Source organism: Drosophila mojavensis, unplaced genomic scaffold (assembly GCF_018153725.1).
Source record: "Drosophila mojavensis isolate 15081-1352.22 unplaced genomic scaffold, ASM1815372v1 contig_136, whole genome shotgun sequence".
Lineage (NCBI taxonomy): Eukaryota > Metazoa > Arthropoda > Insecta > Diptera > Drosophilidae > Drosophila > Drosophila mojavensis.
The window spans coordinates 10,428,377-10,454,101 of NW_025318667.1; the positions used below are offsets into that span (position 1 = coordinate 10,428,377).

The following is a 25,725-nucleotide window of genomic DNA, read 5'->3' on the forward strand; positions in this document are numbered from 1 at the left end:
GTCATCAATCACAACCAATTCACAGTTGCTATATCAACTCTACTTTAAATCTGTGTGTGTGTGTTTTTTGGGAGTACTTATTAAGCCTTCATCTGACAGTGATACCAAAGAAAAGAAACAAGAATTGTTGAACATTGTTCTTAGATTACTTGCATTGGAATCTGTCTTAACAATGGTGAACAGCTGCTGCCTTTTGTCTTTTGGCTCGGCTCAATCGAAAGTTGGCTCAAAGGGCTCAACGCGTACCTCATGAAATATCCGAATTGTTCTAATTTCTGATTTCGGCCTGTTCTCTTTTGTTCTTCTGCATGACAATAATCAAAAGCAAAATGTTGTATTAAAACCATGCTCTTCCTTGTTAGCCATGTAAGCGGGCAGGCCAGGCGGACCAGGTGAGCCAGGCATACCAGATGGACCAGTCGGGTACTCAGTCAATCAACAGCTCAGTCGGCCTAGCTTTCATTTGCCTAGCACTTTGTTTGCTTCGGAGCTGAGTCGCATTCCATGCTGAATAATTTCAGCTGAAAACTTTCATCAAAGCCAACGCACGGGCACACTCTCCCCAAATCCCCCCCACTGGCCTGATGCCAGCTCCATGGACAGGATTTATGGCGTACTGAAACTTGGACCTAGCTCATGAGCTCAACAATGGCATTCACACTTGATTTGCCCAAAAGTACTTTGAAGTCACTCACAGTCGTCATTCAATTGTGTCACTGATATTCTGAAGTACTTTAAACTCGATTTGTTTTAACTGTTAGAACTTTTAGCTATTAGCTAAAGCGTCGTTTAGTCTGACGGCTAATCGAGAGGCAAACTGATGAGAATTTGTTGTGTTTTCAATTGCACTTCAGACAGACAGAGAGACAGACAGACAGTCGATTGGCCAAGCAGCAGAATGAATGTGCCACAAATCCAATATACTCATCCATTTCATGAGCGGGTATATCGGTTTTCTTGAATATGTGTACTTTCCTTCATTACATGAGCGACTATATTGGCTTTCTGAAAATCGCCTTTTACTAACGGGCCTATGTGTCTGGCGGTCTGTCTGTGTGTTCTCTTCTTATATATCTTGGCTAATCCGGAATTACTATAAATTGTTAGTGAAAAGAATTTGATCTTTTTATGGGAATGCTTCGAAAAAAAAAACAAACCCCTTGTTCATATATACATACATATATATTCATATAGAGCAGCATGATGAAAAAATATATTTTATTACCAAGCGAAAAAAAAAAAAAATATTTTTCTCAGTTTACTGAAGGAATACTTATATTAGTTTTTTTTTTTTTTTTTTTTTTTTTTGTTTAGGTTATAAAACACTTTTCATATATATTTATCTCAAATACCAAAGATCTTAAGTTATATAAAATTTATACTGCAAAATTCGTCTAAATTTCAAGCAAAACTTAGGACTTTCGTATAACTCCTTCTTATAAAATGACAAGAAATTTAAACAATATGCATATTCTACATTTTCCAATTATTAAAAACAAAAAAAAAAAAAAAAGATCCCATCGGAGCTCAGCCAAAATAAAGACTGTGTGCAAATGAATTGGGCTGTACGTTGTTTAGCTAGTCGTATGAACTATTTAGGAGGCGAGCTAATAGCAGCATTAATGTTTAAGCATTGAGTGCTTTGACTTGAAGCAGGTGTCCATAATTATTGTGAATAATATTAGGCAACGGGTCGACCCAACTGTCTGGCTTCCCTCATGTGAATTTCATGGGTCCCTGAACAGTATAAAAGCCAAGTGCGGGCTGAACACATTAAGCAATTGAGTTATTGGCTGAAATTCGTCGAGATGTTCGGGCGCAAGAAGGAGAAAAAGGAGATTTATAGCTTTGAGGATCTGACACGCTTCCCGATGGTCTTCTACAAGACGATCGGCGAGGATCTGTATTCGGAACGTGATAAGAATCTGGTGCGTCGCTATCTGCTGCGATTCTACTTGGTGTTGGGCTTTCTCAACTTCAATGCGTATGTGGTCGGCGAGATAGCGTACTTCATCGTCCACATATCGTCGACGACAACTCTGCTGGAGGCGACCGCTGTGGCGCCCTGCATCGGCTTCAGTTTCATGTCCGACTTCAAGCAGTTCGGCTTGACGGTGAATCGAAAGATCTTGGTCAAGCTGCTGGACGATCTGAGCGAGATCTTTCCACTCACCAAGCAGCAGCAGGAGGCCTACAATGTGGCCTACTACGACAAGCACATGAATCGCGTCATGTGGCTATTCACGATACTCTGCATGACGTACACCTCCTCGTTCAGCTTCTATCCGGCAATCAAATCGACCATCAAATACTATTTCATGGGCTCTGAGATATTTGAGCGCAATTACGGCTTTCACATACTCTTTCCCTATGACGCTGAAACGGACATCACCATCTATTGGATCTCCTACTGGGGCTTGGCCCATTGCGCCTACGTCGCCGGCGTCTCCTACGTATGCGTCGACCTACTGCTCATCACCACGATCACCCAGCTGACAATGCACTTCAACTACATGGCCGACACGCTGTTGGCCTACAATGGCGACGATCACACCGACGAGGAGAACCTGAAGTTTGCCCAAAATCTTGTGGTTTATCATTCGCGTGCCTTGGAGTAAGATATTCGATTTTGATCTATAGATAATCTAGGGAGACGAGATAATCTAGAGTCTTTAGCGATAATCTTCATAGAGAGTATTAATAGATCTCTTTATAACTCTGGGAACTGGAAGTCCCCAGTTGTTTGTATATCCATAGTTTAGATCCAGGAAGTTATCATTAAATTTGTATCTTCAAACCAATTTTTAAGAGCTGTATAAGTATATATGTATATAAAATATCGAAATGTCTCCTTCAGCAAATTTAGTCAGCACAGCTCTTATTTTTCTGAATTCCTATGATTTTTTTTTTCTATTTTACTCTGCTTTGAAGGACAAATAGACGACACCAGAGAAAAAATGTTGTCCTGCTGTGATTTTAAACATTATCTAAACTTTCTTTAGCTCTCCTATTCTCTGGGCTCTAGCTTGATATTTTACATTGAATTAAGATATACATATGTATTATGAAACAGAACAAAAATTTAATATTTGATTAATATGTATAATCTATTTCAGCTTTAATAATAAGATGCTAGAATCAATATAGGAATAATATATGATACAATATAATAATATTATTAAGTTCCATTTTAAGCTAATCAAATTGTGATTTCTGTTTATTTCGCTGCAGTCTCAGTGAGGAGGTGAACAACATCTTTAGCTTTACGATTCTGTGGAACTTTATAGCCGCCTCTCTGGTGATTTGCTTTGCTGGCTTTCAAATAACGGCCTCGAATGTGGAGGATATTGTGCTGTATTTCATTTTCTTCTCGGCATCGCTGGTCCAGGTGTTTGTGGTGTGCTACTATGGGGACGAGATGATCTCATCGGTGAGTACTATATATATATATATATAGATGTATATTGGCTAATTCTTCTGATTCTGTGGCAGAGCTCACGCATTGGGCATTCGGCCTTCAACCATAACTGGCTGTCCTGCGACTCCAAGTATAAGCAGATTATGCGCTATATCATAATGCGCAGCCAGAAGCCAGCCTCGATACGGCCGCCCACCTTTCCGCCCATCTCGTTCAACACGTTCATGAAGGTAATCAGCATGTCGTATCAGTTCTTCGCACTGCTGCGCACCACGTACTACGGCTGAATGAGCTCTGATGCTGATGATGATCAACTGTAGCCAATTTCACGGATTGCCATTGCCCGATAACAAATTGTGCAGCTGCTTAAACACGCTAATTAATTATTCTAATTGAGTTGCAGTTGCTTCAGTAAGCAAACTTTTTTCATTTATTAAATCACTGCAATAGAAACTTTGACTTTTTCTTTCACTTTGTCTTTGACTTTGACTTTGACTATTCTCAATGCTTTAATCTGTTCTCTTCATTGTTTCCCATGGCTTGCTTTTTAGTTAACTCTTTCTCTCTTTCGTAGCTCTAGACTGTTTGTTTTTTCGACTCAATTATATCAGCTTATAGGTGAAGTTCTTATATATATATATGTGCAGTGTATACAGTATAAACCGGTCCCTTGAGGCGTCGTAATACCCGGAAGATATATAGCCGTATAAGTTTTCCCATATAAGTCGTTATAACCGGATTCTACTCTATGTATGTATAGATCTGTATAGCGCATGTATATCTCTATCTTTCTCTTTTTATATGGGAATGTTTATATGTTTTGCTTACTGTTTCTTTCTCTCTTTACTTTATATTCTCTTTATTGCCTTGTTCTTTCTCTCGCTCTCGCTCGCTCTCCCTCTCTCTCTCTGCCTCCCCCTCTCTCTCACTCCCCCATTTTCCTCTCTCTTCTGCCCTCTCGTTCCCTTTTTCTCTCTCTCTCTCTCTCTCTCTTACTATCTCAATCACCCTCTGTATCTTTCCCGTTCCCTCTCACTTTCCATGCCAACAGCTCATTCTCATCTCCCATTCTCTGTCGTCTCCTTCGATGTAATTAAATTTGATTACACACGCAATTAGCTATGTAACTATTTGATAACAATTAATATGTTAATCGTCTGTTAATCAATTTATTTAATTGCTCGGCAAATTAAATGTGCAACAATTTGCTAATGGAAGCGTTTATTGACATCCCTTTCATAAGCGATTTTGATTCTATTGTCGTGTATCAAGTGCCTTGTATATATATATATATATATATATATGTGTGTATGTGTGAAATAGATTCAACTTATTTGAAGAGGAGGACAGCTTGAAGTATGCATACTTCAATGAGTTGACTTCATTTATTGTTGTAACCTTTAATTATTATAATTTTTTTAAATTTCATATTATTGGTATGCGTAACATGCTTGACTTACCTACAAACATAACTGTACATATATGAACATATATTTGCACATTGTCATTAACAAATGCCCACATTTGTTAAAATCGATACAAGTCTTTTGTGTCACTCATACTCTCATTGTCACTCTATCTTTTACACTTTTGTCATCTCCCCTCTCTCTCTCTCTATCGATGTCTTACATTCGTCTCATCTCTCGCTCTCCAGCTCTATCTTTTTTCCCTGTTCCTCCCTCTATCTCTTATACTCTTGGCATCTCTCCGTCTCCATCTTCTCTCTCGCTCTCTATTTTGATCTCTGTTGCTTTTTGTCATTCTCTCTTATGGGTCAGTTTTAATCAAAATCTTATCTAAAGTTCCACTTGTCTCATGCTGTAACACGCTTAGGCAAATTCGCAACAAATAATGCCTTCATCAAAGCTCCAAGCGAGGCACGACTACAAAAATACCCTGTAGCTACTAAGATTTGCTGATTATTGTCATTAATTTTATTTATTTATTTTTAATTTTTAATTTTATTTATTTATTATTATTATTCCAAGAAATATGTATGTATATCATAAAGACTTGCATAGCTTTATAAGTGAGAAGAGAATAGCGCCTGGAGTTGTCCAAAATGCCAACAAGTTGAGGACTAAAGCAGGTCATATCAAATTAGTCTAAGCTGATTCAAAATTGTTTCATTATTTTCACACATGTGTATACTAAAACAAGTAAGAAGGCTCCAGTCGAGACTGCTCGACTAGGAGATACCCTGAACCCTCCAAGCTGATATTCTAATCATTCTGGACTTCTTGTATGCACACATACATAAACATGCACTTATAAGCACGCGCTCTGCTAACTGCGCAGTAAGCAGCAGCTGCGCTTGGGCTGCGCTGCAATGTGGGCAATATTACGAGAATTTATTTGTTGAATAATTTCTTTTGTAGACATACAATCTTAATGAAACTTTCAGAGCGTAATCATATGATAAAAGTGTGTGTACATTCTAAAGCACAAGTCTCTAGTACTTGAAATGCGTTTTTTACAAATTGGGGGCGAAGGGGGCGTGGTATCCAAAATCTGTAAATTACAAAATCTTTGTATCCATTAACTCTATATACAACGCAAATTTGAAGTCTCCAGGCTTAAAAGTGTTCAAACTAGGCTGAAAAAACAATGTCGATTTTTCGATTATTCTCAATAAAAAAGTTATCGGATGAGTTATCGAAAAAATAAAGCAAACTTGTACTGCCTATGGTATACACGAGTATGCATGCCAAATTTCAGCTCTCTAGCTCTTATATCTTCTGAGATCCTTTTGCTCATACGGACGGACGGACGGACGGACGGACGGACGGACGGACGGACAGACGGACAGGGCTATATCGACTCAGCTCGTCGTCCTGATCAAGAATATATATACTTTATGGGGTCTGCGATGATTCCTTCTGCCTGTTACATACTTTTCACAAAACCATTATACCCTGATTTCCCATTTTCAATGGGTTCAGGGTATAATAAATAAGAATCAACTTTTAAATTTTTTAATGGATTACAATTCGATTGCCCAATGCTGTACTGTAAATGAGAATTGCAAAGAAAGGCACAAAATGACTTAATCAAATATTATTTAAATTGCAGAGAATCAAGAGTTCGAAGCCTAACAGTATTTCTATATGGGCCAACTGTGATGAGAGTAATTTAGCTCGTGCAAATATCAAGGCTGAGTCTGTGATTTAGCCCAGATATTTGTGGAAGAATGGGGAGGGGGGCAATGGCTTTGGCATTCATTACACGACTCATAGAGCAACTCATCATCAAATTTGAAATTCAAAATGAAACCTATTCGGGGACACGTTAACAGGGCTCATTTAAAATTTGAAATTATTGCTGGGCTGGTTCGTTCGTTCGTTCGTTCGGTGTTTCGAAACCAAAATGTCTAACCGAAAATGTTGTCAGCTAAGTAGTTTGACGTTATTGTTGTTTTTGTGTCCTTTGGCGGTTTCAAGTTAGTTGCATGACAGCCACACAATGTACCCACATCTAACCCAACACACACACACACACACACACACACACACACATATAGTTAAAGTCCCAAATGCCGCACTAATTTGTGGGCATGTTTAATGCTCGCTCGCCCAGCTTTTTATGGGCATCTTGTGAGGAATCCGTTAGGTCTGGCATCTTAGGCATACTCCGGCATACACGTGCCAGCTGCCAGTTATTATCAGTTCAGGTACAGTTGTTGCCTGCTCAGCTAGCTACTCAACATCATGTTAGTTAACTCACCCGCTCACCCGCTCACCCGCTCACCTGTTCACCTGCTCACCTGTTCGTTTCTACACACTTAGCCTGGGCTCGACTAACACTTGCCTTGACATACTTTCTGCTGCTTTGCTCGCTCACTTTCAAAATATTGCTCAACTGTAATTGTAATAATAATTGAAGCTATCCACAGGATCAACTTAGCTATTATGAGGTATGTAAGTCAGTTGACTTTTCTACTTCTAACTAGAGCTTGTCTTAACACTTGGAAGTGCTCTTAAGCTCAAGTTATATTTTATTGTCTTAGCTAAGTTTAGCAACAATATCTTTATGGATTTATCAGGCATTTGGCTTACCTTCTCTTTTCAGCTTGTTCTACTATTCTATTTTACTATATATGTATGTAAAATTGTATTGTAATGTTGTCTTATCAGTAGGGCTAGCTCTGTGGGCTTCTGCAGCTCTTTTCACTCAGAAAATATATACGAAACTTAGCTTGGCTCAAAAATATGCCCTAAGCTAATGAAAAGTAGAATTTAAGATCAGGCTGATGAGCTGAGTTGGTTTATCTGTCCGTCCGTCCGTCTACTTGTCCGTCCGTCTACTTGTGCGTCCGTCTACTTGTCCGTCCGTTTATCTATCCGTTCATGTGTCCGTTCATCCATACTTCGGTGTCTCGATTCATCTATTCGTTCGACTATTCATCCGTCCGTCCGTTTGTTCCGTTCGACCGTCTGTCCTTGCATTCATTCATCCGTATTCATCCGTTCGTCCGTCTGTTTGTCTGCCTATTCATTCGTATCCGTATGTCTATTTATCCACCCGTCTGTTCGTTCTTTCGTCACCCATTCATTAATTCATCCGTCCGTTTGCTCGTCCATCTTACAGTCTATCTGTCCTACAAAGCGCAGTGATCTCGAAAGTCCTAAATGTTTATTATATACATATTATATATCTATATCGCTATTATTGAAATAAATCGATCATTTCTTTTAGAGAGCCGCTGAAGATTGCGTATCGCAACTCTGCACTGAGTTCAGGGCATCTTCTAGTCGGGCACTCCCAGCTAGAGCAGCCCAACTCGTTTGATTACTCACTCACCGACTTAACTTGACTAATTGAGTTAAGTTCACACTTGTGTGCCTATATTGAATAAGTGTTAGTTGGTCTCTATCAACCTCAGACTGCACCCAACTATATTTGTCTTAGCTATTTATCACTATCTAGCTCTTGATGTTTGCTCGAGTCTCTTGGGCAGCACATGCACAATGAAGCTGACATATATATGTATGTATATGCAGAGCTATATCTCTATATGTCTATCTGTCTGGTGTCCTGGCCACATTTCATTCTACAGTTTTTCCATGGCTAATGAGGCGCGTAGCAATTGAACTTTGATATGCCTTGTTTTATGATGTGGCATACGCAGTGGCAGCCACAGAGTTCCCCGAGTTCCCCGAGTTCCCCGAGTTGTCGGAGCATAAATCATGGCGGTCTGCCAAGTGTAACCCGAATGCACACAGGGTGACAGGGAGTTAGAGAGAGGGAGAGAGGGAGAGAGGGAGAGGGAGAGTGAGAGAGGGAGGCAAAATCGTATTACACATTTTTAACAGTGAAATTCTGTAAAAGAAGGTAAATGTAATATGTGGACGATACTCTCACACACTCACTCTCCCAGTCTCACTCTCCCTCTCTCCCTCTCCCTCTTCCTCTCTCCCTCTCTCTGCTATTTCTGTGCATGTTAGTTGCTTTAATAACTTCACTTCACTTACACTATTCTCGTATTCATAATCATATTCATATTTAGGGAAGCACGTGCGCCATTCTTGACTTGACTTCCTTGCCTCATTGCCCGTAACTGCATATGTGTATGTGTGTGGGTGTATCTACTTGTGTGTCTCTGTGTGTGTGTGTGCCCCTTTGGCCTAGCTATAATTGGAACTGTGGCGCTGGCTCTAACAGCATGCTTATGCGAGTGCCTGTTGGGTATTTGCACATTTTAACGGATTTAATATGAAAATTAACAGTCACACACACACACACACACACCCACACACATGCATGTCTGTGCGTGTGTAATGAGCGCTAGTCCAAAAACAACTTAGACCTGGTAATGCCATGCCGTCTTGTCAGCAGCTGCACTTAGTTGAAAAACTTCTTACAATATCAAGAGCAGAGCTTGTTGTTAGCCCAGCCCCAGCCTCAGCCCCACCCCAAACCCCTGTCATTACCCCTGCTATTCAATTTAATAACCAACCCCCACTACCCCCCACATGCACACTCAGTCCCGTTTGCCTCCATTAACCCGTTGGCTCCCAGCATTCGTAAGTTAAACAATTATTCAAGACGTGACTTTTTGGCATTTAAATATTTATGCGCACACGTTTTGCCAAATGCTCAACACACACACACACGCACACACACACACACGCACACACACAGAGCAACTGTCACATTGTTACATTTATGTTAAATTGACATTGCCTTGAGGGCAGCTATTTGTTCGCCTGTTTGGCTTCTGTTTGCTTAATATTTATTTCCCAAATGCGGTTTGTAGTTGAATTATGAACACATTTTAATAACATTTACGAGAATAAATAATACGAAATTCCACACATGCCGTGTTGACAGACAGCAAACATATTATGTTGCAATATGCAAACACGATTCGCAACAATTCGGTTTAATCAGAGCGAGACTCAATAAAAAATGCAACAACAACAACAGCAGCAGCAGGAGCAGCAAAAAAAGAATAAGTAAGAACGTTGCAGTCGGGCGTTACCGACTGCTGAATACTCATCCACATCCCATCAGTAAGTATTGTAGAAAATTTAGTTTTTCCCGATTTGCCACGTCCCTACTGAGAGATACGAGATAACGGTACACTAACTGTAAAATTTGAATGCTTACGCTCAAAAAAAGTGAAAATTACAGGGTATTTTTCGATATGCCACGCCCCTAGAAAGGCGTAAAAGTTATTTTTGGGTCATCGATAGAGGAGGTTACTAGTAACTTAACTATATAAATTTGAAGCTTCTAGCTATTATACTTTAGATTTGCCACGCTCTTATAGAATCATAACCTTTAGCTTACGTGCAAAATTTCAGCGTTCTATCTGTAAAACTCTTGGAGATACAGCTTTATCCGATTTGCCACACCCAAAATGGGCGTAGATATATCCGCCATAGCTCGTGATCTTGGGTCGACGCGGTTCTACATTCCAAATTTCAGACGGACAAGACGGACTCTGCACAAAACCAATATACTAATTCTCTTTCGTGAATGGGTATAAAAACAAAAACAAAAAAAAACAAGCCAATTGTAAATGAAATTTCTTTGTCAGCCAAATGCAATTAAAAGCCAAAAACTTCATATCGCATCTCCGCAAATATTTGCCTGTAACACAATATGTATTAATGTAATAATGCATATTCATATTCGATGCATTGCTTAAACCGAGTTGACAACTATTGACACAAATTGCCATTTGTGGCTGCAGCCAGCAGGCGTGATGCCATTTAATTGGTCTACTTATCGAGTTATCGATAACATTGGACTGCTGAGCTATCACTTAAGTCAGTAAGATTGTCATTGCATCGTGTGTCCTTATGCACACTCCAAGGACACAATAAGTCTCATCCCTATATTTCAACTGGTACTCCGACTACAGTTATACAGCAAATTCCAAGGCATATTGGACTGCTACATACCCTGTAACAGCAACATTTATAGATATTTTCCAAGTGTATAAGAGACTCTGATCTACCAAATAATAGATATGTATTTGCCTCTTCAACCAAGGCTTCAACATGGTGCGAGATCAAAAATCTGAAAGTAACAATTACCAAGTGCTTTGGAACTTTTTACTTATATTTAATTTTTTTTTTTATTAATTTTTTGAAAAAAATTATTTCTTGTTGGTATTAATTTTTATGTATTTATTTTTTTTTTAATTAATTAATTAAATTTATATTTATTGTGCTTTATATCTCTTACGTATTCTGGGTTGTTTTTAATGCTTCTTGATTTGTATAATTTATTAAATATTTTTATTATTTTTTAATTTATATTTTTTTTAACATTATCAATTATTAATTTGTATTTTGGTATTTAGTATAATTTATTTCCCTTAAGTGCTCTTCTATTTTTATTAGTCGATGTTCAAATTATTTCATGAAATTTTTAATTTATTATAATTTATTTCCCTGAAGTGCTCTTGTATTTTTATTAGTTGATGCTTAAATTTGTTTATTAAATTTTTAATTTTTTTTTTAATTTTTGTATTATAATTATTATTATTTTTTATAATATTAATTTTTATTTATTTTTCTTTTAGTTTAATAAATTTTATTTAATTATTTTTTAATGTTATTTACTTATTTTTTATTTCTTTTGTTTTATTTCCTTTATATTCTCCATTTATTTATTAATTTTTTTTTTTAATTTTGTTGTTCTCTTAGATGCACCAGACTTTTATTTATTTATTAATTTTTTAATTAAATTATTATTGTTAATTTTAAAATGCTTGAAATTTTAGTAAGCAAATATATTTATATAGTTCCTTTTCCCAATCAAAATTTACTACTACCAACATGCGCAGAGAACACAGCAATTCTCGGAAAATCACAGGATACCCTGCAGGACTAGCTCAAATTACTCGAGAACTATTCAACAAACGGAGCTTCACTCCACACATATGTAAATGGAGAACTCACGCCACTCTACTCGAATATTGCGGTTTTACACTCGACCGACGGCTAACCTGCCTAGAGTGCGTTTTGGTTACTCAAGCCAAGCAACAAACTTTCAACGAGAAACAAACTAATCATATACAAAACTAAAGTGGTTCCCCCTTCGATATAGAATATGGAATTGAAGTCTGCGAAACAGCAACAAAAATCGCGCCACACGGGCCACCTTGCGCAGAGCTCAACAGTGCCGAGTGCTGCATTCGCATCACTGAGCTAGAAAACTAATTTCAAAGTAACCTTGCTCGGAGACATAATAAACAAGCAATAAGCAGCATATAACAGCAAACGAGCACACAGTTCGCCCAAATACGCAGATGAAGACTGGGCCACAGCAGAAGGCGCAAGATATACGAAGATGTAAATATGAAGTGTATTTGTTATAAAATGTAATAAAAATATGTCAAATAATAATATTTGTCATATAAATCATAATAATTTTAAATATAATTAAATAAAAAGTATAAATTTTGTGGAAAATATAAATTGAAAAATATAATTTATTTGTTATAAAATGTAATTAAAAGTAAAATATTAAGTATTAAAAAAATATATATAAAATATGCAAAAATCAAATTTCTAATATATAAATATTAAAATATTTCAAGCAAAACATGCATGCCAAATTTCAGCTCCCTAGGTCTGAGACAGAGAGAGGGGCAGAGAGAGGCAAAGAGAGGGGCAGAGACACCTTGAGGGGTTAGAGAGACCTTGAGGGGGCAGAGAGACCTTGAGGGGGGCGGAGAGACCTTGAGGGGGCAGAGAGACCTTGAGGGGGCAGAGAGACCTTGAGGGGGGCAGAGAGACCTTGAGGGGGCAGAGAGACCTTGAGGGGGCAGAGAGACATTGAGGGGGCAGAGAGACCTTAAGGGGGCAGAGAGACCTTGATGGGGCAGAGAGACCTTAAGGGGTCAGTGACCTTGAGGGGTCAGTGACCTTGAGGCTGTAGATATTTAATTTTTTCATGTCATTACAGAATCTAACATTAGCTCACGTGCAAAATGTCAATGTTATAGGTTTAAAAATCTAGAAGATATAGCTTTATCCGATTGATCTTATATTGGAAATGGAATTTCAAGTCTCTAGCTTAAATAGCGCAGAAATAAAGTGCGCTCATACAGACAGACGGATAGCCGGACGGCCATTGCACAAAACCAATATACTCATTTCACTTTCGTGAATGAGTATACAAATATATATATTTATAAAATATATAGCATATAACATTTATATAAATATATTAACTGTTTATTTAAATAAGTAATCTTTATTATGTATTTGGATTCAAATTTGTTCTAGCCGTTTATAGATTTGTCTTAACTCTGGGTCTACATCAAAATGTTGAGCATCTTGTCTCGCATCTGTATTTGAGAAGCCGACAGCAAAGCTGAGGTGTGTACTTGATTTATGTGGCTTTTTATGAGCAATGGCATTTATGTAGCTTCAATTTGATATTACAAAGCATTTGAATTTTATTAGTGTCTTTGAATTTTATTCGAGTTTCTTTAGCTATTTATTGCTCACTCCCTTTTTGTATAACTCTTTTACATATTTAATATATATGTATGTACATTTTACATTTACATATTTCATTTATTTTGCTTGACAACATGTTAGGCTTCTATCATCCACGTTTTAGAACTCTTCTATTTTCATATCCATAAACCTCAGTCATATCAACTCTTTGTACTTGCTTTAATTGAAATCATTTGTAGCCCAAATATTTTTGTTGACTCTCTCAGCTTTTGGCAGACATAAACAAATGTTAATTCATTCAAATGACAGCGGGCAAAGTAAACAATTCAATGTAAGTGAATGTTATTTCAAGTGTTAAACTACGTAAATTGCATTGCTTCCCATTTGCCAGAGACACACTTCGATTCCCAGGCTCGGGGCTAGGTCCAGCCCCCTGCCCATGCCTCAAGCCGGCAACAATAACAACAACAACAACAATGACGATTTACTCCATCAACAAGCATAATTTAACTATTCCCCGAAACGAAAGAAAACTACGATTTTATCAGAGCTTCCGGCCAACGGGCTGGCAAAAGTCGCACGCGTTGCACCTTTCAACTCGGCGAATTTATGGGAGCGAGCAATGCAAAAAGGAAAACTTGACAACAAACGGGGAAGAACAGACGACTGTTGGGCAGTGAACGACTGCACGATGCACGCTCAGAGAACGATTAGAGCTTGAAGCAAGCCAATGCATTGGCTAAAATGAGCTATCGATATATCGGATATATATCAAATATTGCACTTGAATTATTCGCTCAGAGATAAGAGCCTTATTAGATAAATTAATCAATCACAATTTCGATATATATCGTATAAGAACTCACAAACAGGCACATGCATGTACCTATTCATCTATCAATATATATCGCAAATCGAATTTAGTACCTCGACCCTCCTACTTATCGATATATCTAACTAGCGGCATATATCTACTAAGACTATCTCAACAGACATCTAGAATGAGAATGAGATATCGGTGTATCGATTTATATCGATACTTATATTAAAATTATCACTTCTACGACTGTTAAAGATATAGACATTAACCACTCTGATTAGTATTAGCTTGATTATCATCTCACTCACTCATTGATTACTATTCACAAATATCCTAATTGAATTTCAATTACAATTTACCCTAAACTAATATACTCTTCTTATTTCTAATTCTAAGCGAGCAGAGCGAAACGAACTGTTGCCAGCCAAAGCCACATTGTCTCTTTAGAATGCAGCAATATTTGTAAAAAGTTCCCATTCGCGTGCTCTAACGGGAAATGCTACAATAATTGCGGCAAATCGAATTTCGAATAACTGTAACAACATATTCAAGCAATCATACTGAATGTCTGATCAAATTAAAGATCGAAAAAAAAAAATACCGGGTATGATGATTACTTTAAAGAGGAATGAATAATGGAGGAATGATATGAAAATCCACGTTGCTCCCATTCAAAGTAAACCCCATACATATTTAAAACTAATAACCTAATAACTTCATAGAAGAGAGACAAAGTATATTCGAATAGTAAGTATTTATAGTTACTTTCTCAGTGTCAATGGGTTTTAGAAGTTTGTAAATTGAAAAAAAAAAAAAAAATTATTATTATTGAAAAAATTTTGTATTGGTTTTTACTTCCTAGATTTGATCATATACTTAGCTCTCAAAATGGAAAAATCATATCTTCTAAATTTGTTCAGCTATCATAAACTAAATATGATAACCAAAAACTTGACTTTGTTGCAGTGTTTGCCAATCGCACACAGGGAAGACCCCTAATTCGCATGATTCCCACTCTATGCAAATAGTCGGAATTCAAGCAAATGTTGGGCGCATGCATTATTAAGTCGAGTTCTTTGAATTTAGCGACGCCAAGTTGAATGCACTTGGTCAATGCGAAACATTTGGCTAGTTCTCTGTGGCCGAGTGGGCGTTACACTGCGGACGGGGTGTGGCGCGGCGTGGCGTGCCGTGCCGTGCCGTGCCGTGCCGTGGCTCATATGTGGGCCAGGGTGCACTTGTTGGCCGCGCATTCACGCGAAATGCGCGTTAAATGCATTCGGGTTTGCCGATCCACACGCTGAGCAATTAATGTGAAAGTAAAAGCACCACTGGGCAGCGGCACCACCGCGCTGCCGGCTAATGGACAGCAACGAGGCCGGCCGTCGTCTCCAATGGTGTTTCGCCAGCACGGCAGCAAAAAGCGCAGACAACATGTCGCTTAACACGATGTCGAACATGGTTATGCACATGGATCGGGTGCAACACGGCAAAGGCAGCAACAATGGCAGCAGGCAGTGGTATAGCTCCAACAACAGGTGGCAATGGCATCCGCATCCGTATCCCCATCCGCATCCGCATCCTCATCCGCATCCGCATCCATATCCGTATCCGGGTCAGGCGTTGCCGTTACAGGTCAATGGCCAAACAAAAACAACTCGAAATGCTCCCAAATGTGCTGCGTGTGTCTGCATATTATCCACATGAGGCGACAGCCAATTGTCCCAGCACCACCCAGCGCACCACCCACAACCACTCAGCGACGCTTTGGCCCACGTCAATCCGTGCTGCGGCTCAAAGCCTTTCCACTGAGGTGTGCATAATTAAATTGGACGACAAGCGGATAAGCGCCAGCCGACAGAGTGGGGCATAGACAGAGACAGAGACAGAGACAGAGAGAGAGAGAGAGAGAAAAAGACTAAAAATCACAGGTGGACGTCCTAAATGATATGAGCCACTAGGCGAAACAACAATAACAATAATAGCAATGGCAACACCAACAACAACAGCACAACAAAATAATGCAAAAATAATATTATCACAAGTTTGTGCATGGACTGCGAACGACTAAGAGATACGCAGTATATGCTGTGTATGGGACATAGCCATCGATAGAAAGAGCTCTAGAAATTATAGATTTCCTATGTGATTTGAGGTACGATTGTATGTAGGGGAGTCATTAGGGTAAGGTATCACACATATAAATATAACAGCTGTTCCCTTTAGGGATAGGTAACTTTAAATTATATATTAATTATATATATCATACACCTATATAATCGACATTTATCGTTAGTAGGTTAGTCGTAGCATATAAATCTCGGATAGACGTATGCAGCTCGGGTCAAGCAAGAGTATATTAATACGTATCTCAGCTCTATGAACTATATATAGTAGAAGCCGGGTATGACGACAGGTCTCCCAGACAAACTTATATGAACCAACTTATACGTCTATAGCAGGGTCCGGATTCTACTATGTATATGTATATTTTATATTTTATATTTTAAATTCTAAATTTTAAATTTTAAATTTTAAATTTTAAATTTTAAATTTTAAATTTTATATTTTATATTTTAAATTTTATATTTTAGATTTTAGATTTTAGATTTTAGATTTTATATTTTATATTTTATTTTTTATATTTTAGATTTTAGATTTTAGATTTTAGATTTTATATTTTATATTTTATTTTTTATATTTTATATTTTCACACTTCTATCAAAGCTGCGCAAGCTGTTACAGCATACCCTTTTTTGTCCACTTCTACAGGGTACAAAAGTGTAGCACATAAAAAAAAAATAATAATAATAATAAAAAAAATGAAAGAAAAATACGTAATATGCAAGGATTAATAATGTATGCACGTGTGACATATCACGACACGGATATTAACCTCGCACCCCCTTTTCAAAAAAAAATAAAATAAATAAAAAAAAAAAAAAAAAAAAAAAAACATAAATACTACCCTCATAAAAATATAACAAACACAAATATATCTCATCGCATTAACTCTACATTTGAGTCAGTGCAAGGTAAATTCATTTAATATGTCAAAACTTTCAATTGGAGATTTGGCAAACAAAAAGTGTGAAAGCCAAATGAGCTTACATGGGTTTATTTCAGATTGATGCTGTGCTTGAACATGTTTATAAAAATTATAAAATAGTTATATGCATTGAGAGAGAGAGAGAGAGAGAGAGAGAGAGAAAATATGTTTGCATGTCTATACTGAATAGTTTAATTGTATATAAATACTTCAATACTTAATATAAAAATACTTCACAAAAATAAATGAAATGGGAAACTGTTTAACCTTTTAGCTCTACTAACAGCAATATAGTATTGTCTCGTTTACTCGAATTTACACATAGAAGCATCATTAACACATTTGGAAAGTTTGATTACAAAAGTCCATCTACAAGCAAAGTTCTTCAGCAAAGAAGTTCAGGCTCAAATTTCTGCCCAAGCACAGTCGCTGCGTCAGCTGCGCAGTTGGCAGAGCATGTGCTCATACGTGCGTGCGTATGTGTGTGTGGGTATATATGTATGTGTGTGTATGCAGAAGAGAAGCTAAGAATTATTTGAATAATATTCCACATCTCGTACTCGAGCAATTACGACTTAAACACGTTTAGTTGATTATGTTTATTTATAAGATTTAAATCTAATCGAATAGTAAGAATGATTTTGAAATCTCTGGAGTAAATATGCTTATTTTTTATATCATTGTTAAGTAACGTTGAAGAATCTAAGATTTTTGTTATCTAAAAAGCGAAAAAAGAAAAGAAAAAAAATATTAAATTAAAAATAAATTAAAAAGAATTATAATAAAATTGATAATTTATTTAGAGATTTGTACGTTTCTGTTTAAATCTACTTTAACTCTATTTTAAAAATTTATAAATAAAACATATATAAGAAAAAAATTTACAAACAATTTTTTTATTTTATATCACCATACAAAAAATTTAAAAAATATATAGCTATAAAAAAATGTACATACATTACAAAATTTATAAATGTTTTATAAACTTTATGTAAATATATAAAAATTCTTAAAAAAAAAAAACAAACAGTTAAAAGACATATAAAAAATATTCAAATTCAAATGGATTACTTTAACAGATGACAACAATAGGAAAAAATTTGATGAATTTTATATTCGCATTAAAAAAATACTCAAAAAAAAGTTTTATTTATTGAGCTAACAAAAAAAAAAAAAAAAGCGTTAGTTTCATTAAAGTACATTTTATACGTATATATTTTTCAGTACTATATTTAAAGTTTTAAATTTCCATCTATGCAAATTGAGAGATTAAAAAAAATGCAAGAATTTCAATCAATTTTAGCATTCACATTTATTTTTCTTTTTTTCTTTTTTGTTTGTACACTTATATTTCTGTTTGAGTTTGTTGTTGTATTTGCCGTTGTTGTCTATGTGCTTTGCATTTTGTGCGTTCATATTGCTGTCTATAATTTATTTTAATTGATTTTCACGTCATTTATCAGGTGTGCGTGCCAACAACAATGATCGCAATCAATTTGAACATTTTTATTGCCACGCACTCTTAATCAATGCGAACAATTAAAATGCGCATTGATGTGCATAAATGCAACATTTAATTTATGCAACCAGCAAACAAACAAACTCATCTGCAGAATTTGTTTGTTAGTTTTTTTTTTTTTTTAACATGCATCACCATTTCAGTTCACTTCATAAATCATGCCCCCAACACAACATTTTGGATCGAATGTTCGAATGCACAATTTGATTAGAACAGAAATCATAAAGCGGTGAGAATTGCCTCGCCTATGATAGAGTTCATGTTGGTTGAGAGGCGGGCGCTACTGTTAGGGTACCGTTATACCCTGCACAGATTGAAAATGGAAAATTAGGGCATGAAGGTTTTGCTAAAATGTATTTGATATATATTGATATAGTACATATATAGAGTATACATATTCTTGGTCAGGTAGTCTTGAACGTCTGTCTATTTGTCTGCCCGTCCGTCCATATGTATGTCTGTCTGTACATCCGTCTATCTGTCTATATGTCTATATGTTGGTCTGTCCGTCTGTCTGCCCGTCCGTCCATATATCCATATGTCTGTCTGTACGTCCATCTATCTGTCTATATATTCGTATGTCTGTCCGTCTATCTGTACATTTATCTGTTGGTCTGGCCGTCCGTCTGTCTGTCCGCCTGTCTGTCTGCATGTTCGTATATCCGTCCGTTTCTCAGTCTTTCTGTCTGTCTGTCCGTCCATCTATCTGTTGGTCCGTCTGTTCGTCTGCCTATATGCCTACCCACTTGTATGTCTGTATGTTCGTATTTCCGTCTGCCTGCCCGTCTGTCAGTCCGTCTTTCTCTCCGTCTGTTCTTCCGTTTGTCCGTCTTTCCATATGTATAAACGCGTCGATCTCAGAAGCTACAAAACCTAGAGACCTGAGATTTTTGGTAGTTCCCTGTATAGTCGAGTTTAAGGACCGATAACTGCTTTTTAGTTTAATTGTTATCGATTTTGGCTATATTTTGGATACCGGCTCCAAAAAGCTGTCAACAGCGAAGTCCTCCCGTCTCGTCTCCAAGCACCGTTCATCCAAGTTAAAGTGATGCCAAAATAACGTAGCTAGAGCTGTATATAGAAACTGTGACAAACTCTGACAAACTGTGACAAACTCTGACAACCCGCGAGTGAGCCACTAAGCCACCAACACCAGCATCACCACCAGCACCACCACCATATAGCGACGTGCATCAATCTAAGGCTACAATGGCTACATCGTCAAGGTCTTATCGCTCTCAACGCTGACGCTCGCTTGACGGGCAGTTGAAGCAGCCTTAAAGCAGTCTTAAGGGTCGCAGCAGATTTGCTGATGCATAGGACAGGAAATGAAACCTTAAATCCAAATGCAGCTCAGGGTTGCTCTGGATGGTGCTGGCCAGCAAAACAAAAATTGAGACAGAAGAAGTGCAAATTGTGGTTACAATGCGTTTGACCGCCAAACCACGTGATTGTCAAGCTGAACCACAAACACACACACACACACACACACACACAGAGGCTGCCCAGCACATTGCATCCAAATATTGTCGCATGAGTAACTTCTGGAGTCCCGTTGGTATGGGTCACTGATGGGTCGTTGGTGGGCCGTTGGTGGGTCGCTGGCGGGTCGTTGGGTTTTGCGGTTGCCATTGCTGCTAAGCCGCAATAGCCAAAAATTTGTTTGCAGTTAGTTGTGAACGTCATGCAAATGCATTTGACCACGTCAAAATTCTCTGCTCGCCACGTGGAGCAGCGCATTAAAAGAGCTAAGCGGAGCCGGCTAGAGTGCAAGTCCGGCGGACTACGGCCACTGCCACTGCCACTACCACCGCTCCTACCTCCGGCACCACACATACACACATATATGTATGTACGTGAAGTTTACTGCATTTGCTTGGCGGTTAAGGCTTTGCATTTAAATGAAGAGTTTTATTTATGCAGCGCAGCGATGAAACACTCGACGGCTCACCATTTGGCCCCCAACTATCGCCTCGTCATCCGCCGACCATTGGCATGGGCCAAATTCAAAACTTTTGCTTTAAAAACTAATTTATGGAAGTTGCATTCATTTCTTTACTCGACCAAAAACATTTAGCTGGACTTATAGTGTGTGAATGTGTGCGTTGAATGATGAATTGTTGTCTCTCTATGCGATTCTCATAAATTGAAGCATTCGCTCTTTATCCCTTGCAAACAACTGGCTGGTCTCTCTCCCTCTTTCCTGCTCTCTTCTAGCTGCTGATGTGCACTTTCTTTTCGTTTGTCACATTCACATTCTCTAGAATGCAGTCTCCATCTCTCCCTTTCTTTCGGTCTCCATTTACTTCTCTCTCTCTCTCTCTCTCTCTCTGCTCTATTAATCTTCGTCACTCTTTCTCACTCCCTCCCTCTCTCTCTCTCTCTCTCACTCTCTCTCCCTCTCTCTCTCTCTCTCTCACTCTCTCTCCTCTCTCTCTCTCTCTCTCTCAAACTCTTTCTCTCCCTCTCTCACTCTTTCTCCTCTCTCTCTCTTTTACACTTTTATGCTCTTCCTCTTTTCCTCTATCTTCTTTTCTCCCCTCTCTCTCTCTCTCTCTCCCTCTCTCCCTCTCTGTCTCCTTTTCTCTTCTCCTTGCCTCACTTCCACCCCTTTTCTCATTCACTCCTTCTCAATGTTCTTTATACTTTCTCTCCCTCTCTCTCTCTTCTTTCTGCGCTTCACTCTCCCCCTTTTTCTTGCTCTTCTTAGTACAATTTTTCCTGCATTTTAGCCAAACCTTTTGCGTCGCTTGCCCATGGTCGTTTCATGTGCAGTTTTGACCTTCTATAGACGTTGGCGTCGCGTCATAAAATATTAGTCAAAAATCTATTGCATAAATTAAGGCGCTTTAACATTGTGCCAGCATGTGTGTGTGTGTGTGTGTTTGTGCTTATGAGAGTATTTGTATTTAATTCCTCATTTTTAAGCAACAGGACTGACTGCAGTTTAATTAGCTCTAATTGAGCCAAATTTCCTTGAAACTAAAAACACAAACAAACGATACAAATTAACGTAAATAAATATAATTACGATATAAGAAATAATTTGATTTAAGGTAAACTTTTCATAATTCTAAAGCAAATATTCTAATGAAAATATATCAATTTACATATGTATATATGCAAAATATATGTATGTACACTACATTTAATATTAAATAACACATTTTAATTTGCATAGAAAAATAATTTATTAAAATATATTTATAAATATATTTTTAATATAAATTCAGAATTTTATTCTTATTTTATTTTATTTTATTCATTTATTTATTTTTTTTTTATTTATTTATTGTAAATAATAACTAAGTCTTAATTGCGATAAAATTTCATACGTAAACGAGAAGAAGTGGAAGAAGGAGACTCTAATAATATATAAAATTTTAATAAATATTTTGGTTTAACATATTTTTAACATAAATTCTAAATTTATCTAGACTTATTTATATTTAAGCTTTATTGGGATTTTCTGTTGAAAGAAAGAAAAAGAAGAAAATACTTTTTTTTAGCATTTTCAGTAAGTCTAAGTTTTAAATTTTTCTTTTATTTCTACTCTCAGCCCTGTTTCAGCTAATTAATATCCAAATTGGCTTTAATTTCGTTCAATCAGTGAACGGTGTTGCGTAGCTTCTGGGTGCGAGTGCAGTTTGTGGTATGCGAGTTATGGCCAAGCCTCGCTGCATGTCTCGACCTAGGCTAACATTTGCTAACAACTCCATTAGCTGCCGATTCGCTGGCGTTGCTGATGTGCTGCTGCGCTCTTCCGCTCTGCTTTAGGTGTCCATGTATGTGTGTGTGTGAGTGTGTGTGTGTGTGTGTGCGACTGATCAACCCAGTTTTGGAGTCACTTTATCACGCCAGCCGCATAATGCAGCACTCCACAGTTACTCAGTTTCTATTGGCAGGAGGCAGGAGGCAGGAGGCAGGAGGCAAGAGGCAACGGGCAAGAGGCCGAAGGCAGCTGGTGCCGCTGTCGTTTCCCTTTTGAAGTTTTTTGTCGACCCATTTAGCAGCAGTTCATGAATTGCATGGGCATGGCACACATTGGTGTTGCGCCTTGGCACACCCTCGCACTTCCGCAGCTGCAACGGGTTGACTGCCAGACCAGCCCGACCCACCCCCTCACCCCCTCACCCCTTTCCCCCACCCGGCACTCAGGCTGACTGCTTGCCTGCCAGGCGTTTCCTTTAAACATTTTTGGTCGCACATTGTAGCTGCCTAATGAACACATGAATAAAATATGCGATTTGCTTAACTTTGCACACGCCATGCCACGGCAAAGCACTCTGAGTGTTGGCCAGAGTGAAAGAGAGCACGAGCTGGCATAGAGTGTGCCAGTCGAGAATGGGACCAGGAGCTGGCAATAGCAAAACTTTTACCCAGCGAGACACACACACACACACACACACACGCACATACACATATAGCACGGCATGCTCATCTCAAAGCTGCTTCTCAGATTTGCCAAGCTGCAGAGACAGAGAAAGCGACAGACTTAGAGTGAGAGTGAGAGGGAGAGGGAGAGGGAGCAGCGGACAGTCATGCACCTGCACATCACAGCAGGCAAGTGCAGCAGGCATAGAAAGTGTAAGTGTGGAACTGGGTTTCGAGCTGCGTTGAATGGTTTAGCTGATTTATCTTGGTGACGCAGCCGGATGCTTTTGTTACTGCTCTCTCCCTCGCTCTCTCCCCTTCTCTCTCACACATTCTTTCGCTGGTGACAGCTCCAAAAATCGTTGCAGTTCACACAACACTTCTTGCAGCACTGCTTGCCTCCCTCAACCCTCTACGGCCATCTTTATAATGGTGATTACAATGATGATGATGCTAATGAAGGTAGCTGGAGGCAGCAGGAGCAGCAGCAGCAGGAGCAGAGGGCAGCAGGAGCAGCAGCAGCAGGAGGAGCAGAGGGCAGCAGCAGCAGGAGCAGCAGCACTAGCAGCAGCAGAAGCGGCATTGACATGCATTGCCATGGAATAACATTTCTGATTACTCATATTATATTGTCGAGCTGCGCTGGGTCAGACAATCAAATATGACAGCCAAAGCGGATAATTTTCCTAATGCCGTTGCACTCGGCAGGAAGCGCATTAGTCTCCTATAGAAATGCAACTAGTGAAGCATTCTCCATTTCAGCTCGAATTTGTTTCATTTGTTCTCATCGCATCGAATTTAGCCATTTTAATTAGCAGCAATAACTCGGGCTAAGACAGAGCTTCAGTCGTCATGACTACCTCTCTCTCTGTCTCTCTCTCTCTCTATCTATATCTCTCTCTCTCTCTTTGTCATTCAATTGTTCAGCACAGAAAATAATTTTCTATTAGAAATGCAATCAAGTTATGTCAGTTTAACTGAATCAAATTCCAATTAATGCATTTGCCTTTACGCGCTGTGTGAAATCTAGAATTTCATATGCATTAAAGCAAACAAAGAAATATATATATTTATTTGTTTATTTCACTTAGAGATATCATAATTTATTTACTTGAATGTATTTTTGAATGAAAGCTGACTGTAAATTCTGATTAACTATGAGCTGGTTAAACTGCTTATATACATACATACATATATATGTACATATTTAGCATACATGTGTTAGTCCTACTAATAAGAGAGAAGAAGAGAACTAATGGGCCGATACAGTTCGAAGATACAGGGCGAAGAGATCCATTCCGTCAGAGCGAGACGGAATGATTAGAATTTTGTCGGTTGATTTCGCGCTCCACTATTTGGATCTTCACATTTTTATCCATCATTTCAAGATCTTAACTATTTATAAAAGTCGAATTCTTTTGTAATAGACTATTAATTTTCTTTATTTACCCAATTCAATAAAAATGCATAGAATCACATAACATAGAGGGATGAGATCTCTACTTTAGTCAACGATAATTTTTAGAAAAGTAATAAATAATATATATATTTATGTGATATATATATGTATATCACAGACATATCGTTAAGGTTTATCGTATCTTCTTACCATGCTTGAGGAAATATAATAATAAGTCATCTATATTTAGCATATATTGAGTCCCAAAGGATTTTCCGCAGCTCCTAAGCGTATTCGTTAACCGGGATCCACTGTATATCTATATAATACCTTATTGGACCTGGACTGTTATCTCGTGAGCTAACTTTTATCGGATCCTCTTTCCATGCTTGAGGAAATCTAATAGTAAGTCAACTATATTTAGCATATTTTAAGTCCCAAAGGATTTTCCACAGTCCTAAGCCTATTCCTCATTGACTTTTAATAAACATAACCACAGACATTGCTTATAGTGTTCAAGTGCCACTTGACTTTAATGAAAAAACCCAGATACCATTCCATATTCAAGACCAAATCAGCCCAAAGACTTCAAAATTTCAAAAGGATGCCAGACGGGTTTTCCTCTGAGCTCTGCTTCGTTTAGAGCTTTAACAAAAAAATTTCTAACTCTGATCTTTCAGCTGTAAACAGTTGCATTCATATACCCATGGCAATAGTCGCTCTCCCCCTCTCCCCCTCCCTCTCTCTCTTTCTCTCTATCTATCTCTCTCTCTCTCATTCAGTCTCTTTTTGTTTTTCGCTGCTCAAGCATGGCTGGCTGAATGGCCTTTAAGAGGTTTCTTGTGGCAGCCAATAGCTGCAACGGCAAATGGGAGGGGCGGGGCGGGCGGGCTTCAGCGCCAAAGCTGTGGCGCCAAGTGGCTGACGGCCCGAGGCAATAAGAAATAGGAAAAAAAATAGAAAAAAAAGCCAGACGGAGGCGCTTCAATGGGACACGCTTAGAGTAGTAACGGATTTCTTATAGAATTAATATCAAACGACGACACAGTGCACGGCATGCAGGATTGATGGAAGGAAGGAAGCGAGGAAGGAAGGAAGGAAGTACGAAGCCAAAATGGAAGCAAAAAGAAATAAAGAAAAAGCAACCAAAACAGAACACAACGAAACCAAACCGAATCTCTTGCTAACCTAACCGTTTTGTTTTTGCCTCTGCAATTCAATTG

The 25,725-nt window shown here is 38.1% G+C and overlaps 1 protein-coding gene across 1 annotated transcript; it reads left to right on the forward strand.

Annotated features, from left to right (window-relative positions):
* The first annotated feature begins 1,784 nt into the window (after positions 1 to 1,784).
* Positions 1,785 to 3,853, forward strand: LOC6585146 (putative odorant receptor 92a). The gene is made up of 3 exons (XM_002010749.4): positions 1,785 to 2,614; positions 3,232 to 3,430; positions 3,493 to 3,853. The coding sequence occupies exons 1-3, from the start codon at positions 1,809 to 1,811 to the stop codon at positions 3,703 to 3,705; spliced, it is 1,218 nt and encodes a 405-aa protein (XP_002010785.1). The 5' UTR covers positions 1,785 to 1,808; the 3' UTR covers positions 3,706 to 3,853.
* Positions 3,854 to 25,725: the final 21,872 nt, after the last annotated feature.

Coding starts and splice junctions, on each gene's coding strand:
- LOC6585146 (XM_002010749.4), top strand. CDS start 1,809: ATGTTCGGGCGCAAGAAGGAGAAAAAGGAGATTTATAGCTTTGAGGAT. Junction 2,615..3,231: donor TATCATTCGCGTGCCTTGGA/GTAAGATATTCG, acceptor ATTTCGCTGCAG/TCTCAGTGAGGAGGTGAACA. Junction 3,431..3,492: donor GGGACGAGATGATCTCATCG/GTGAGTACTATA, acceptor ATTCTGTGGCAG/AGCTCACGCATTGGGCATTC.